This window comes from Odocoileus virginianus, unplaced genomic scaffold, assembly GCF_023699985.2.
Source record: "Odocoileus virginianus isolate 20LAN1187 ecotype Illinois unplaced genomic scaffold, Ovbor_1.2 Unplaced_Contig_6, whole genome shotgun sequence".
Taxonomy (NCBI): Eukaryota; Metazoa; Chordata; class Mammalia; order Artiodactyla; family Cervidae; genus Odocoileus; species Odocoileus virginianus.
In genome coordinates, this window is record NW_027224323.1 from 1,605,853 (window position 1) to 1,624,251 (window position 18,399).

The following is an 18,399-nucleotide window of genomic DNA, read 5'->3' on the forward strand; positions in this document are numbered from 1 at the left end:
ATCTCCAGCGCTTCGTCTATATATTGATCACACTTTACTATAGGCAGACCTCAGAGATACAGTGGGTTTAGCGGTAGAGCCCGTCAGTAAAGCAGATTAGTGCCGTAAAGCAAATCACAAGAGGTTTTAGGTTTCCCAGTGCGTCTAGAAGTTTTGTTTAGGGGACTTTGTCATTCTTTTTTAGATTCCATGTATAAGTAGTATCATACAGTATTTCTGTGATTCTGTCTGGTTTCACTTACTAGAATCATCTCTTTCTTATGGGTACCTTTTCCAGGGCTGTATCTTATACAGTTGTATTTATTCCAGTATATGGAGAAGGGAATGGCAACCCACTCCAGTATTCTTGCCTGGAAAACCCCATGGACGGAGGAGCCTGGCAGGCTACAGTCCATGGTGTTGCAAAGAGTCGGACACGACTGAGCGACTTCACTTTTCACGACGTATATACACAGACGCGTATACGTGTCTGTGACTATGTGTGTTGTCCAGCGCTTCGTGGGCCCAGGGACTGCAGCACCCAGCTTTCCCATGACTGAGGGCCTTGTGCCGGCTGCTGAATCTGCCAGTCTGTTCTGTTCTTCTCTCTCTTTCTCCAACACCTCTGTCACCTCTGCTTAGAGTCTGTCACCCTCCTATGTAATGAAAACAGGACTTGCAGAACCAAGGAAGTTGTTGTTCAGTTGCTCAGCCGTGTCTGAGTCTTTGCGACCCCATGGACTGCAGCATCCCAGGCTTCCCTCTCCTTCACCAACTCCCGGAGCTTGCTCAAACTCATGTTCATCCAGTCGGTGATGCCATCCAACCATCTCATCCTCTGTCGTCCCCTTCTCCTCCTGCCCTCAATCTTTCCCAGCATCAGGGTCTTTTCCAAGGAGTCAGCTCTTCCCATCAGGTGGCCAAAGTATTGGGAGCTTCAGCTTCAGCATCCGTCCTTCCAATGAATATTCAGGACTGATTTCCTTTAGGATGGACTGGTTGGGTCTCCTTGCAGTCCAAGGGGCTCTCAGGAGTTTTCTCCAGCACCACAGTTGGAAAGCATCCATTCTCAGACACTCAGACTTCTGTCTGGTCCAGCTCTCACATCCATACCTGACTGCTGGGCAGCCCCTGTGGCTGTATCTTCACGTGACCTGTTCACGCACCAGGCCTCCATCCTCTCCCCCCATCAGCCTCTGTCCGTCCGGCCAGCCGAGGCGCGGCGCTCGGTCTCACTGTGATCCCTCCGCGCGTCCCCGGTGCAGGTTCTGGACGGGCCATGACGACCGCTTCCTGTACATGCTGATGGAGTTCGTGCCGGGCGGCGAGCTCTTCAGCTACCTGCGGAACCGCGGCCGCTTCACCAGCAACACCGGGCTGTTCTACGCGGCCGAGATCGTCTGCGCCATCGAGTACCTGCACGCCCGGGACATCGTCTACAGGGACCTGAAGCCGGAGAACATCCTGCTAGACAGGGACGGCCACGTCAAGCTCACCGACTTCGGGTTCGCCAAGAAGCTGGTGGACAAGTGAGTGACCGCTGCTCTCCCCCGTGTCCCCCCCCCACTCCCCGCCCTCTGCCTGGGGCGGTCTCCACTGTGTCCTCTCTGCTGGGAGCTCCTTTCTGATGAGATTCCGCGTCTCGGCAGAAGTGATGGGCGGCTTCTCTGGTGCCTCAGAGAGTAGAGAATCCGCCTGCAATGCGGGAGACCTGGGCTCGATTCCTGGGTCGGGAAGATCCCCTGCAGGAGGGCATGGCGACCCACTCCAGGATTCTTGCCTGGTGAATTCCGTGGACAGGGAAGCCTGGAGGGCTATAGTCCAAGGGGTTGCAAAGAGTTGCACATGATTGAGCATGCACACACAGCAGTATATGTATAGATATACATGCGGTTTCCGTGGTGGCTCAGAGGTACATATTCCACCTGCCAGGAGACACAGGGTCGATCCATGAGTCGAGAAGATTCCCCTGGAGAACGGAATGGCAACCCTCTCCAGTATTCTTGCCTGGAGAATCCCATGGACGGAGGAGTGTGAAGGGCTACAATTCATGGCAGAGAGTTGGCCATGACTGAGCAACTAACACTCACCCTTATAAATGTGATCGTATAGTATTTGTCTTTATCTGACAGACTTCCGTCTGTACGTCCATCCATATAGCTGCAGATGGCATTCTTTCATTCTTTTTCATGGCTGAGTAGTATTCCATTGCGCATATGTACCACATCTTCTTTATCCCTTCCTCTACTGATGGACAATGTGGAAGTTTCCACGCCTTGGCTATTGTCTGTAATAAGGATGTTGAAGTTTTAAGAGGTAGAGGTGTGTTATTTTGCCCCCACAAGCCCAGGACAATCTTACAGACAGCCCCAGTGTCTGGAGGGTCCCCCAATCTTACAGAGAGCCCCAGGGTCCCGTCCTTCTGACAGTCCTTGGGGTCACAAAGAGTCGGACGCAGCTTAGCACGCAGAGGAGCGTGCGGTACTGTATTTCTTGAGGACAAAGATGTGTGTTCCCTTCCTCTGCATGATTTTACTAATTTAATGTCCTAAGCTTGCTATCGAGAGCATTGCTGTCCAAAACAAGTTCAACACAGACCTCCTGTATTATTTCACATTTTTAAGGAGTCGTGTTTCAAAAAGTCAGACCAGGCGTACATGATTTCATTCACAAGCTGGTTTAATTCAGGATGTCCCAGATGGGACCATTTCAGCATATTGTCCATATCCGTGTTGACAGACTCTCCGTGAATATTTTTTGTCCACACCACATGGCATATGGGATCTTAGTTCTCCAATCAAGGATGGAACTTGCGTCCCCCCTGCTTTGGAAGCGTGGGGTCTGAACCGCTCGGCCTCCAGGGAAGTCCCCCATGAATCGTTGGTACTCAGGTTTTGAAATTCCAAACACTTTTTCTCCTTTGGTGTATCTTTAAGGAGGGCACTGATATTTCCCATCAGAAACTCTAGATGTGTGTTTATTGCCCGTGATGTTTGAAACGGTTGGAAAGAAAGCAGATTCACGTCCGTTTTTCAGTCCACGCATTGAGTGTGGGTTGTTACATTTAAATTCAAATTAAAACCGGGTTAGAATTTCACTCTTTACAGTGAAAGTGCAGCTGGTGACTCCCGTATCAGAAGCTAGATCTGGAACAAATACCCATGGTGTCTATTCCTGTGACGAATTAGGGTTGGTTCACGTGAGAACTGTTCCTCATGTTGCAGAAACATTTTATGGCAAACAATTGGGGAGCAGTTTTACATTAAACGAAATCAGTCCTAGAGGAAATTAATCCTGAATAGTCATTGGAAATCAGTCCTGGGTGTTCATTGGAAGGACTGATGCTGAAGCTGAAACTCCAATGCTCTGGCCACATGATGTGAAGAACTGACTCATTGGAGAAGACGCTGATGCTGGGAAAGATTGAGGGCGGGAGGAGAAGCGGACGACAGAGGATGAGATGGTTGGATGGCATCTCCGACTCGATGACATGAGTTTGGGCAAGCTTAGGAGTTGGTGATGGACAGGGAAGCCTGGCGTGCTGCAGTCCACGGGGTCGCAAAGAGTTGGATACAACTGAGTGACTGAACTGAACTGATTTACATTAAATAACTCATGTCTGATGGCTTTTAGACAGGGGCCATCCTGGGGTTACTTTTTCTGATGCAGTTAAAAGTCAATGTCATCTTCCCCTATAGCATTTCATCACTTAACATGGCTGAGAATAAAATGGGGTGGTTTGTGTCTCAGCTGGGAAAGAATCCGCCTGCAGTGCGGGAGACCTGGGTTCAATCCCTGGGTTGGGAAGATCCCCTGGAGAAGGACATGGCAACCCACTGCAGTATTCTGGCCTGGAGAATCCCATGGACTGTGTAGTCCACAGGGTCGCAAAGTTGGACACAACTGAGTGATTTTCACTTTCAGTTTATGTAGAAGTGTGCAGGTAGCTTTAAACACTGTTTTTTTTTTTTTGTTTTTTGTTTTTTTTTCCATTTATTTTTATTAGTTGGAGGCTAATTACTTTACATCATTACAGTAGTTTTTGTCATACATTGAAATGAATTAGCCATGGATTTACATGTATTCCCCATCCCGATCCCCCCTCCCACCTCCCTCTCCACCCGATCCCTCTGGGTCTTCCCAGTGCACCAGGCCCGAGCACTTGTCTCATGCACCCAACCTGGGCTGGTGATCTGTTTCACCCTAGATAATATACATGTTTCGATGCTGTTCTCTTGAAACATGCCACCCTCGCCTTCTCCCAGAGTCCACAAGACTGTTCTATACATCTGAGTCTCTTTTTCTGTTTTGCATATAGGGTTATCGTTACCATCTTTCTAAATTCCATATATATGTGTTAGTATACTGTATTGCTCTTTATCTTTCTGGCTTACTTCGCTCTGTATAATGGGCTCCAGTTTCATCCATCTCATTAGAACTGATTCAAATGAATTCTTTTTAACGGCTGAGTAATATTCCATGGTGTATATGTACCACAGCTTCCTTATCCATTCGTCTGCTGATGGGCATCTAGGTTGCTTCCATGTCCTGGCTATTATAAACGGTGCTGCGATGAACATTGGGGTGCACGTGTTTCTTTCAGATCTGGTTTCCTCAGTGTGTATGCCCAGAAGTGGGATTGCTGGGTCATATGGCAGATCTATTTCCAGCTTTTTAAGAAATCTCCACACTGTTTTATTTTGTGATAGCGGTGATGCCACCTATTGGCAGTCTTGGGTATAAAGTCCACCCTTTTTTAAAAAAAAAATGGTCTTCATTGCTGTACTTAGGTGGCTCAGCTGGTATAGAATCTGCCTGCAATGCAGGAGACCCCGGTTCAGTTCCTGGGTCGGGAAGATCCACTGGAGAAGGGAAAGGCTACCCACTCCAGTATTCTTGGCTTCCCTTGTGGCTCAGCTGGTGAAGAATCTGCCTGCAATGCGGGAGACCTGGGTTCCATCTCTGGATCAGGAAGATCTCCTGGAGGAGGGCGTGGCAACCCAGTCTAGTGTCCTTGCCTGCAGAATCCCATGGACAGAAGGAGCCTGGCGGGCTGCAGTCCGTGGTGTCGCAAAGAGTCGGACAGGACTGAGCAGATTACACAGCTCTTTCTCTAGTTGTGGCGAGCAGGGCCCCTCTCCGGTTGTGATCCGTGGGCTTCTGCAGTGTCTTCTCCCGTTGTGGACGCGGGCTCTAGAGCGGGCTCGCTCACGATGGCACGCGGGCTTTTCACTGCCCTGAGTCATCCGCGATCTTCCTGGAGCAGGGATGGGACCCAGGGACAAAGCAAGGAATCAGGGGTGATGATCACCTGTGACCACCCCCACTGGTGGATTCCCAGTCTCTGAACTTCCAGGGAAGGCCAGTTTTTTTTTTAATCAATTAATTTTATTTTTAAAAATTTTACTTATTTATTTTTGCTTCTATCAGTTTATTGCTACCAACCCATCTCCCTGAACCCTCGTGCACGCACGGTTAGTCAGGTAACCGCATGAGCTGCAGCCCGCCAGGCTCCTTTGTCCGTGGACTTTTCCAGGCAGGATTACTGGAGTGGGAGGCCGTTCCCTTCTCCACAATTTATTTTTTAATTGAAGGACAGTTGCTTTACAGAATTTCGTTCTTTTAAATTTATGCATTTTTAGTTGAAGGATAATACCCTATAGTTGCTGTCTACCAAACATCCACACGAACGTCCTGTTTTTTCTTTTTTCCAAAGTCATTTTGTTTGGAAGCCTGATGCCAACAAACTGTCAGTAAAATGCTTCACAGATGCGCTGGGTGATAACGTTGCCCGACCATCACCGGTTCGCAGCTGAGAAATATGTGGTTCTGAGAGGCGAGACGGTCTGCCCACCTCCCCACAGTTGCCACGCGATAGTGCTTTATGAGCTTCAGGTTAAGTGTATTTCCGTTACCAGGAGCCTCTGTTAACGGAAGCACGTCAGAGGGGCAGTGAGGCGTGGAGTGCAGCCTCGGGGACCACTTGTATGCCTTGGACGCGTGTTTTTGCCCATTTCCAGCGGGTCCGATTGAGTGTGCTGTAGTTGGCGGTCATGCTGTGTTCCCTTGCGTTGCTTATCTCATTTGTGACATGAGCGTTGTTCCTACCGCGTAGGGTGACAGGTAAGGATGGATGGATCTGCTCATTGGAAAGTCTTTCCTAAAAACAGTTCCAATCAGGTAGTGAACGTCGACTAGAAAGTCAGTGCTTCTCAGTTTATCACGTCCACCTTCACGGCACCAACATCATCTCCATAATTGTCACCTTCACTTTCATCACTGCTACCAGCATCATCAGCATCAGTACCCTTATCAATATCACCACCATCATCACCATCAACATCACCATCCTCAATTTCACCACCACCATCATATCAATATCACCATCAACATCACTACCATCATTATTGTCACCACCATTATCACATCAACATTACCACCATCGTCACCAGTCAACATCACCACCATTATATCAGTATCACCATCATAATGTCAGTATCACCACCATCATGTCAGTATCAGCACCATCATCATTAATATCACCATCATCATCATCGTCACCACCATCATCACATCAATATTACCACCATCATCACCGTCTACATCACCACCATCATTATTGTCAGCACCATCATCATATCAATATCACCATCAACAAAACCACTATTGTATCAATATCACCACCATCATCACTGTCAACATCACCACCATCATATCAATATCGCCATCAACATCACCACCATCATTATCGTCACCACCATCATCACATCAATATTGCCACCATTGTCACCGTCAACATCACCACCATTGTATCAGTATCACCATCATCATGTCAATATCAGCACCATCATCATTAATATCACCATCAACATCACCACCATCATCATATCATTATCACCATCAACGTCACCACCATCATCATCGTCACCACCATGATTGCCTCAATATTACCACCGTCATCACCGTCTACAACACCACCATCATTATTGTCAGCACCATCATCATATCAGTATCACCATCAACACAACCACTATCGTATCAATATCACCACCATCATCACCGTCAACATCACCACCATCGTTGTCACCACCATCATCATATCATCATCACCATCAACATCACCACCATGTCAATATCACCGTCAACATCACCACCATCATGTCAGTATCGCCACCATCGTGTCAATATCACCACCATCATCACCATCAACATCACCACCGTCATGTCAATATCACCACCATCATCACCGTCAACATCACCACCATCATGTTAGTATCAGCACCATCATCATATCATCATCACCATCAACAAAACCACCGTCATGTCAATATCACCACCATCATCACCGTCATCATCACCACCATCATGTCAATATCACCACCATCATAGCATTATCACCATCAACATCACCACCATCATTATTGTCATCGCCATCAACATCACCACCATCATGTTAGTATCAGCACCATCATCATATCATTATCACCATCAACAAAACCACCGTCATGTCAATATCACCACCATCATCACCGTCAACATCACCACCATCATGTCAACATCACCACCATCATAGCATTATCACCATCAACATCACCACCATCATTATTGTCATCGCCATCAACATCACCACCATCAGTATCGTCACCCCCATCATCATGACTACCATCGTGATCACTCTCCTTTGCTCTGGACTGCATTTATGTTCCTCCAGAATCCATGTCTTAAAGCACTACCCCCATCCCCCACCCCCCACTGTGGCTTTATTTGGAGATAGTCTTGTTTCCAGGGAAATTAAGGTCAGGTGACATCATGGCAGTGCGGTCTTAAAACTACAGGACGTGTGACCCTGTGAGACATTTGTTACCGCCCCCAGTTCTGGAAGTCCACGATCAGCCTGCTGGCTGACCTGAGTTCCTGATGCCGGTCTCTTCCCGGCTCATCCTCACCGTGTCCTCCCGTGGTAAAGAGAAATCTCTGTCCACCTCTCTCTTCTAACAGGGACACGAATCACGGGGTTAGTCCCAATCTTCTCTTGATTGCATCTTGCAAGACCCTGTTCCAAGCAAGATCACATTCACGGGTACCAGGCTTTCGTTCGGACTTTTGGGTTGAACACAGCTCATCCCAGTATGGCTGCCATGGTGGGCACTTGGGAATATGAACGTAGCACCAGCTGGACGTCTGTTTTCCAGAGCAAACTCTCTCTCCTTGGATAACAGCCTCCTACCCCGTGAATGTGTTAGTCGCTTAGTCGTGTCCGACTCTTTGCGACCCCGAGGACTGTAGCCCCGCCAGGCGCCTCTGTCCATGGGTTTCTCCAGGCAAGAATACTAGAGTGGATTGTCATTTCCTTCCCCATGGACTGTAGCCCACCAGGTTACTCCGTCCATGGGAATCTCCAGGCAAGAATACTGGAGTGGGTTGCCGTGCCGTCTTCCAGGGCATCTTCCTCACCCAGGGATCGAACCCGGGTCTCCCGCATTGCAGGCAGATTCTTTACTGTTTGAGTCTCCCGGGGAGCCCCCTGTCGTAGTGGAAATGCTAACACTGAGAAAAGTAACACCGGTGGGTATCACCTTGCCTTCTCTCCACGAGCTGAGTGAGTGAAAAAGAACACCAGAGCATCGATAATTCACAGCCGGGACCAGCACTTTTCCACCAGCATCGAAAGCTGTTTCTGTCTTTGGCTTTCCGTATTTCCTGCAATCAGAAGCTTGTTTCTAACAGTGTATGCCTCCGTGCCCGAGAGGATTGGGAAAATTTTTTAAGTATAAAGAGAGAATTCTCTTAAGAAGACAAATCTTCCTGCTTTTCAGTAACTGCTATGAACGTGGGTGTACACGAGTCTGTTCAACTCCCAGCTTTCCGTTTTCTTTGGGGATATTAACTGAGGACTGACATTTCTGGGCCTTGTGGAAATTGTATTGTAACGTTTCACGAAACTGCAATACTGCTTGGAGATGTAAACGTTTAAGAAATTTTGCTGCATTCTGGAGCTCTTTCAAGAAAATTTATGCCTCTCTGGCTCCCAGGAAGCCTGAAGCCTTTTTGGAAAAAGGTTTTGCTTCAAACAGATCTGGAGAAGGAAATGGTAACCCACTCTAGTATTCTTGCCTGGAAAAGTCCATGGACGGGGAAGCCTGGCAGGCTGCAGTCCATGGGGTTACATGACTGAGCATGTGTGCCTGAGGTTGGAGGGAGATGGGTTGGTAGCAATAAATTGTTAGAACTAAAAAAAGGAAAAAGGTGTCAGGCTATCTGAGTCTACTTGGAAGACTGCCAAGTCACACAGCCTTCGATGTGTGGGCCCCTCACCTGAGGTTGCCGCCAGACAGAGACTCAGCTTTCCGCCTGTAAGCGGAGACACAGGTATAGTGACCTGCTACCGCCTCCAGCTGGTCTGGACCTCACAGCTGAGCCCCAGGCTTGCAGCTGTGTTCAGGCAACCTTGGATGTGCCCCCAGGCTGGAAATGGAGCACAAACGGGATTGGACCCAGAACTCAAGAATTTGCTGAGCCAAAGCAACAAGGTGATGATAGTGGTTTTTTCAAGCTTGCTGGTTGGATCTCCAGCTTTTAGCCCGATGTGCTGTGTTCTTCGGCCACTGAGTCTTGTCCGACTCTTTGCGACCCCGTGGACTGCAGCACGCCAGGCCTCCCTGTCCATCACCAACTCCCAGAGTTTGCTCAAACTCACATCCGTGGAGTCGGTGATGCCATCCAATCATCTCATCCTCTATCGTCCCCTTCTCCTCCCACCTTCGGTCTTTCCCGGCATCAGGGTCTTTTCCCTGCTGTCCTCTAGGTGGGGCCAAAAGCTAACTTTTCTGCAGGTCTCGGCTCATCTGGGGGAGAAGATCCAAAATTCTCAGCCCCGTTTCAACCCCAAACATCCCAGAGCCCCTTAGCCCGAGGATTTTTAAAAGCCACTGCTGATACTGACGGGACAGTGAACCCACAAAAGGTCAGCACACACTTCAGACCTTTTGCAAAGAGGGCAGAAAAGATACTTCACTGATGTTTCGCTTTTCCTCTCGGACAAGAGAGCCAGCTCGTCTGTTTATAAAGCAGACATACGGGTTCCTGACAGTCACTTCCAGGCACAGCGGGCTTCAGGAGCCAGTGGCTTGAACCTTTTTTCATATCGTTTTATGGGGAATCAGGACTGTGAGGGTTTTGCTTCTGAGCAGCGAAGGGGATCACCAAGAACAGCACACGGCCGTGATAACAGGACTGTGACTTTGAGTCTGTTTTGCTTAATGAGTGTTTATAAAAGGAAGCAGGGCTCCCCTGGTGACTTAGACCATGAAGAATGTGCCTGCCAGTGCAGGAGACCCGGGTTTGATCCCTGGGTCAGGAAGATCCCCTGGAGAAGGGAACAGCCACCCACTCCAGTATTCCTACCTGGAGAATTCCATGGACAGGGGAGCCTGGTGGGCTACAGTCCACGGGGTCGCAGAGAGTTGGATGCGACTGAGTGACGTTCATCATTTCGTCTTGATCATAAAAGGAAGAGATAGTCAGGAAAGACAAGGTTACTGTCTTTATGTATGGGGTAGGATAAAGACAAGGACCTGCTGGACAGCCCAGGGAACTCTGCTCAATGTCACGTGGCAGCCGGGATGGGAGGGGAGTTTGGGGGAGAAGGGATACATGTGTGTGTGTGGCTGAGTCCATTCACTGCCCACCTGAAACCATCACAGCATTGTTCATAGGCTATATGCCAACACGAAGTAAAAGTTAACCTTAAATTGGAAAAGAAGTGTTTATAAAAGGAAAGGAGTCACAGAGGACAGCGTTGCCATGTTTATCTCCGGGGCTGGGGTCTCAGTCTCTGTGTAGGTTAACTCACTGACGGTAGCTCCCCCGCTCCTGAGATGCACGCGTCGGCCAATCACAGCTGAGTTCTGTGGACTCCGCCCGCCCTCTTGTCTTCCCACAGGACGTGGACCCTCTGCGGGACCCCCGAGTACCTGGCCCCCGAGGTCATTCAGAGCAAGGGCCACGGCCGAGCGGTGGACTGGTGGGCGCTCGGCATCCTGATATTCGAGATGCTCTCGGGGTGAGTACCGCTTCCCTGGGGAAGATGCCTGCGGCTCCCCGCCCTGTTCGCTTGCTCTGGGGGGGCTCAGCCCCCGGGATTTGACGCGTGGGGGTCAGCGGACGGACATACTTGGAGTGGGTTGCCGTGCCTCCTCCTGGGGGTCTTCCCGACCCAGGGATGGAACCCACGTCTCCTGCATTGCAGGCGGATTCTTTGCCATCTGAGCCCCCAGGGAAGCTGCGAGCTGGGTAGCAGGCGTGTTGGATAAAGAAATCCTCTTTAGGACGTTCAGAAGGAACAGCGTCCCAGAAAGGAAAGAGTGTGTTCTTTCCTGAAAACCCCAAACGTGCCTCGGGGGATGTTTGGAATTCCATTGACCTCTTCGGTTCAGATTCCAGAGAGACACACCCTATATCAGCATGATTAAGCACTCAAGTCTGGCATTTCTGTGAGGTGTTGCTAGGAATTCCGTGAGGCGGTAAAGAATCTGCCTGCCAGTGCAGGAGAAGAAAGAGGCGGGTTCGATCCCTGGGTTGGGAAGATTCCCCTGGAGAAGGGGAATGGCAGCCTGCTCCACTATTCTGGCCTGGAGAATCCCATGGACAGTGGAGCGTGGCGGGGCTACAGTCCACGTGGTCACAAACAGTCAGATACGACTGAGCCCGCACGCACACCGTTTCCCCACGGGGCAGACAGCACCAGCATCTTCCCGCAGACGTCCGTGGGCCTGATGCTTCCTGGCATCCTGCGCTCACCAGGCTCTTTGTTGGATGCTGCGCTTGGCGGGCAGGTGGGGCGGTGGCGGGAGGGGTGCCCACCCAGGTCTCTCCTCCCCGCCTGCCCCTCCTCCATCCACTTGCCCTTCTCCAGTTCTTTCTCTCTCTGATCACACGCGTCTGTAGTCAACACATAGACCAAAAAAAGCCCTTCCGTGCACCCCAGTCCAGGAAGTCCTGGTCAGAAACACAGGGCTGAAAGGCATTCCCTACGGTATCAGAAATGCAAGATGTTAAAGAGACGTAAACTGTAAAAAGAAATGTAAAAGGCTACATCTTTCTGCACCTGTGTTTGATTGGTGTTCCACCCCTGTCCCGGCAACGGGTGGGTGTGTTCCTTCTTGAACGTTTCTGACCAGCAGAGGGTAGCGTTGCCCAACCGTTGAATCCCAGCGGCCGGAGCACTTTTACTGGAATGGACTTGCTGTGTCTTCTCTTTTGTCTGTATTATTACGGGGGGGAAATAATGTCATTTCACGGAATATAATAATATGGAATATCGTAGCAAAGATCATGTTGGAATGTAGCATACGATTGGAACATATGTTGGAAGATAATGGCATATTATTAGAACATATGGGGCTTCCTGGTGGCTCAGACGGTAAAGAATCTGCCTGCAATGTGGGAGACCGGGGTTCGATCCCTGGGTCAGGAAGATCCCCTGGAGGAGGGCATGGCAACCCACTCCAGTATTCTTGCCTGGAGAATCCCACGGACAGAGGAGCCTGGTGGGCTACAGTCCATGGGGTCAGAAAGCGTGGGATACGATTGAGCGGCCAAAGTGTAGAACAACCTAAGTACGTTCTGATACTACTGGAGCCTCCATATTCTATAGTATGCTAGAACATGCTACAATAGAGACTATCACAAGAGAGTGGGATTAGAACACAGTATTAGGATACATTGCAATGATTATTACATGGTTACTTACCATATCACATGGTTATTCAACCACTTACATAATGGTTGTTATGTAAACGTAATTATTGCGTGTCTAATATTCTAATTACACTGTATCCTAATAGTATCTTAATGGGGTGTGTGCTATATATGTGCCAAGTATAGCTTCAGTCGTGTCTGCCTCTTTGTGACCCCGTGGACTGTAGCCCACCAGGCTCCTCTGTCCTTGGGGATTCTCCAGGCAAGAACACTGGAATGGGTTGCCCTGCCCTCCTCCAGGGGATCTTCCCGACCCAGGGATCGAACCTGGGTCTCCTGCATTGACAGGCGGATTCTTTACCTTCTTAGCCACCAGGAACGTTGAGATAGGTCAAAGATGTCTATTAAAAAAATATCATGGATACATGATGGTGGGAAAAAATGACAAAATTGGCATGTTTTTTTTTTTTTTGTGGCAGGGGGATGGGGCATACTCTGAGGCATGTGGGATGTTCCCGGGTCAGGGCTTGGACCCCTGTCTCCCGAGTTGGCAGGCAGAGTGTTTACCACTAATCCACCAGCGGGGCCCTGATGTACATTTTTTAAAAAGAACACTTATTTGGCTGAATTGGGGGTCAGCTGTCAGCTGCAGCCCGCCGGCTCTTTCATGGCGGCCTGCAGACCCTCAAGTTGTGTCGCTTGGACTCCGTGGATCCAGCACATCAGGCTCACTTGCTCCAAGGTCTTAGATCCTCGACCAGAGATGGAAGCGGCATCGTCCGTGTCATGAGGCGGATTCTCAACCACTCTCGCCAGCACAGTTCCCAGCCATGCATCTTTCTAAGATGAAATGCTGGAGCCTGCCTTCGTGGGGAAGTACACGTGGTCCCTCTGTCTATAGCTCGCCACGACTGACGTCACGATGCAAGTCGTGCCCACATGTGTGGGTGGCACTCACTGCCGGCTTTATTAAGACCTTCACCATGTTGTCACGTAATTATCCTCCAGTTAAATTAGTCAATTAAAAAAAAATACTTGGAAGGAGGCTTCCCTGGCAGTCCAGTGGTTAAGACGCCGAGCTTCCACTGTGAGATACGTGGGTTCGATCCCCAGTCAGGGAACTGTTACCCTGTATCCCATGTCGTGCAGCCAATAAGTAAATAAAGGGGAAAAAATTGGAAGGTTTCCGTTGGGTTAAAGATAGACGTTTGAAGATACTTTCAGATCTGGCTGGGCGTCCCTGATAGCTCAGCTTGTAAAGAATCCGCCTGCAATGCAGGAGACCTGGGTTCCACCGCTGGGTCGGGAAGATTCCCTGGAGAAGGGAAAGGCTGCCCGCTCCGGTATTTTGGTCTGGAGAATTCTATGGACTGTGTAGTCCATGGGGTAGCAAAGAGTTGGACACGACCGAGTGAATAAACACACACGTCGGATCTGGGCACCGTCTCTGGCCGCTTTCCTCACTCCGCCGTCTCGGACACGCCTTCCTTCTGCTTTTTCTCTCCGGCTGGGTCTGTGGGCGCTCCCTCGTGATGAGTTTTTTCCGCTCGTTAAAGCTGCTGCTCACATACCTCTCCCATGACGGTGGCGTATCGTGCCAGCTTTCTCGGAGTTCCGTATGCCGTGTTCTCCGGGAGCCCGTGGGGGAATGTATGACGCGTCTTCTCCCGGCCCGCCTCTCCATGGAGACCGCCCCGCGGTGTGTCCTCATTCAGAGCCTCCACTCGAGGCAGGAACAGCAACCCCCCGGCCACTGTTGGAACCGGCTTCGGGCTCACGGGCGGAGGCCCGATTCGGGGGTTGGTTCACACGAAGGCGTTCACACTCGGCGAGGACTGGGTGTCTCTGGCCCTGCGTAGGTTCGAGGTCCATGGAAGCTGCTTACTCTAGAAGTATAGCTGGCCGGGCTAGTTGTAGTTAAGAGACCGTAGTGGGCTTCCCATGTGGGCTCAGGGGCGAGGACCTTGCCTGCCAAGAGAGGAGACGCAGCAGGTTGGATCCCTGGGCTCGGGAAGATTCCCCCGGAGGAGGAAATGGCAGCCCACTCCGGTGTTCTGGCCTGGAGCATCGCACGGACAGGGGAGCCTGGTGGGCCTACAGTCCCCGGGGTTGCAGAGAGGCGGACGCGCCTCAGTGACCGAACAGCCGTCAGCGAGTGGCCGCACAACTGGTCACAAGGGCTCATCACGGTCATTGCCTTTGCTCCGTTTGCCTGCCCTCTGCAGTTGGGACAGAGGGCTCCGCGCTTGGCGCCTTGGAACCATGCCTTCATAGCTGGCCCTGAGGCATCCGTGACTCCCGGGTGAGAGGAGAGTGCACGCGGAAAAATAAAATTCTCTTCTGCCCATGTCAGGCGGAAGGAGCCATCCTTACAAAGCCTGGGTTTTTTCCCCAACGCTGGCCGCTAAAAATAAGCCGTTCTTGTTTCTAACAGGTTTCCTCCGTTTTTCGATGACAACGCCTTTGGCATTTATCAGAAGATTCTTGCTGGCAAGATAGACTTCCCCAGACATTTGGAGTTCACTGTCAAGTAAGTCAGCCGTCTTCTTCGGTCAGCGGGGGCGTTTATTTCTAAAGCCCCCAAGAAACGCGCCAGTGGACGCGTCCTGCCTGGCTGGGTACCACCCTGGTTTGTCCCGCTGTGATCGGCTGATGCTCTTTGGATGGGTCATCTTTTCCGCCCGAAAAGGGGAAAGCTTTTCATGACTCTGCTGGGATGACACTTCACCTCTTCATGAGTCGCAGCCGTATTTTACATCTTTTGAGATAACGGGTGTGTGTATCATTAGCGAATAAAGGCTGTTCATCATCACATTGAATAAGGAAGCAGTTTTGTTATTCGAGAAGAAGGCCCTTGTTCCTCCCAGCTAGCAAGCTTGGCGGCTGGTGCAGGCGTCCATGACTTTGCGTGCTAAGTCTTGGCGACCCCACGGACTGCAGCCCACCAGGCTCCTCTGTCCGTGGGATTCTCCCAGGCAAGAATACTGGAGTGGGTTTCCATGCCTTCCTCCAGGGGGTCTTCCCCGATCCAGGGATCAAACCCGGGTCTCCTGCATCTCCTGCACTGGCAGGCAGATTCTATACTGCTGAGCCACTGGGGAAGCCCTTGTATAATGTGTAGGTAATGTGAGTGATTACGTTACTTAAATAAAACTTTTAAGGGGGAAACAGAAGGAAATGATTTCTTGAAACATGCTTTGACCTCACTGTGTTGAGTCCTCATCTGCTGTGTGAATACAGGCTTCTCTATCCTTCTGGGTTCTGATTTTTTTGTTCTTGTTGTTCACTTGCTACGTTGTGTCCAACTCTTTGTGACCCCATGGACTGCAGCACGCCAGGCCTCCCTGTCCGTCACCAACTCCCAGAGTCCACCCAAACTCATGTCCGTTGAGTCGGTGATGCCATCCAACCATCTCATTCTCTTGTCGTCCCCTTCTCCTCCTGCCTTCAATCTTTCCCAGCATCAGGGTCTTTTCTAATGAGCTGGCTCTTCACATCAAGTGGCCAAAATATTGGAGATTCAGCATCAGTCCTTCGAATGAATACTCAGGGTTGATGTCCAGTGAGTCAGTATTCTGATACCGTCTGCTATTTAGAAGGAAAATCTCAGTGACCCAGCACACACAAAAATACTTCCCTTGCTTCCGGGAAGGCAAGGATGTCCAGACAAGAATCCCACAGGTAAGTAGACCCACCAGGCAAAGCGTGATAGCTGATTTTGGTAAAATCACACATTGTGTAGTTGGCCGGGGTTGGCCTGGCAGGTATATTTAAAATGAAGGTCAGACATCCCCAGGGCAGACAGAGTTTCTCCTGCTCATGTTCAAAGGCTGTTTGTCTCTGTTGATTTGATCAACCTCTGCGCCTTAGCTGGGTTGCAACTCTGCATCGCATAAATTGTTTAGGTTGTTTAGGAACAGATAATGGTGAGAAAGGGGCTTCGCAGGTGGAGCTAGCAGTAAAGAATCCGACCTGCCAATTCAGGAGACACAAGAGACGCGGGTTCAACCCCTGAGTTGGGGAAGATCCCCTGGAGAAGGGAATGGCAGCCCACTCCAGTGTTCTTGCCTGGAGACTCCCACAGACGGAGGGGCCTGGTGGGCTGCAGTCCATGGGGTCTCAGAGAGTCAGACACGACTGAAGCGACTTAGCACTCAACAGTGGTGAGAAAGGAGCGCTAGAAGATGTTTAGCCAACGTGAAGACCGACCCACTGGGCTGGTGTCCCTGCCAAACAGTGTGGATTTCATTGCTGTTGATCTGCTGTGTTTCCACAATTCAATATATCTCTGTGTCTGTCTCCTTCCCCTCCGAAACAGAGACCTCATCAGGAAACTGCTTGTTACCGACAGAACAAGGAGACTGGGAAACATGAAGGTCAGTATTTGCATCCGCATATGTGGAACGGTAGGGCCTTCCCACGTGATGTTCGTAGTTAAAAGTCCGCCTGCCACTTCAGGAGACGTAAGAGACGCGGGTTCCATCCCTGGACTGGGAAGATCCGCTGGAGAAGGAAATGGCAACTCACTCCAGAATTCTTGCCTGGAGACTCCCCGAGGACAGAGGAGCCTGGTGGGCTGCAGTCCACGGGGGTTGCCAAAGAGTGGGACACGACTGAGCATCTCAGCACGTGTTAAGTGGTACTCACTTTAAATGCCTCTCATCTGACTTCACACATGTCAGCAATGGCAGAACAGTCTTACCCATTCCTTGGCCAGATTTCAGATTTGATTCACCCAGAATCAGGTCTCATCCCTCCAAAGAAGTCAGTGGCTCAGCAGTTATCTATAAGTTAACTGATCATTGCTTGCTTTATTTACTTATGTATTTTTTTCTTTTTAAATTTTCATTGATGGATAATTGCTTTACCATATTACGTTGGTTTTTCTGCCACACATCAGCCCGAGGCCGCCGTAGGAATACCTATGTCCCCTCCGCCTTGACCCTCCCTCTTGAGATTCACGTAGCACGTGGTTTACCCCTTTAAATCCGACAAGTCGGACGGCTTTTGCGATATGTTTGCAAAATGGTGCACCCGTCACCACAGCTTTAAAGAACAGGCTCGTTCCTTCCAAAAGAAACCAGTACCCTGTAGCTGCCACTTTTCTGAAGTTTGCGGATTTCCCTGACGGTCCAGTGGTTAAGACTTCAGGCTTCCACTGCAGGCAGCCCGCTTCCAACCCTTGGCTGGGGAGTCAAAATCCCACACGCTGCAAGGTCTTGAGAAAAAAAAAAAAACCCATCTCTCAAGTGAGACATCCTCAGTTTGCATCATAGTCACGTGACTTAGTCTCTGGGCAGTAGTGAGCAGATGACATCATTTTGTGAACCTCATTTTATACGTTTGTAAAAGTAGCTGAGGTGGTGAAGCTTCTCCCTGCAATGCAGGAGACCCGGGTTCGATCCCTGGGTCGGGAAGATTCCCTGGAGAAGGGCATGGCAACCCACTCCAGTGTTCTTGCCTGGAGAATCCCATGGACAGAGGAGCCTGGTGGGCTACAGTCCATGGGGTCACAAAGAGTCAGACACGGTTGAGGGCTGACTACACACACACACAATGAGCCACAGTTTCAGCTGAAGGAAATTGTCAAGGTGAAAATCCCACTTCACGTTGGGAGGGCCAGGACCATAGTTCCGCTTTGGTCTTTGTGGTCCAGAGCTCTATACGCGTGAACAACATGTTGTGGTTGAATTGCTCACTCATATCCGACTCTTGGTAACC

General features: G+C 50.1%; 1 protein-coding gene across 3 annotated transcripts in view; it reads left to right on the forward strand.

Annotated features, from left to right (window-relative positions):
- The window catches only part of PRKX (protein kinase cAMP-dependent X-linked catalytic subunit), a 57,296-nt gene that overhangs the window by 30,761 nt on the left and 8,136 nt on the right, over positions 1-18,399 (forward strand). For 2 of the 3 annotated variants that reach the window (XM_070463783.1, XM_070463782.1), the window contains exons 3-6: positions 1,245-1,508; positions 10,922-11,041; positions 15,113-15,208; positions 16,997-17,054. In XM_070463783.1, the coding sequence (XP_070319884.1) occupies positions 1,245-1,508; positions 10,922-11,041; positions 15,113-15,208; positions 16,997-17,054 (538 nt within the window). The remainder of the gene's footprint in view (positions 1-1,244; positions 1,509-10,921; positions 11,042-15,112; positions 15,209-16,996; positions 17,055-18,399) is intronic. The other variant, XM_070463784.1, reaches the window with a different exon arrangement.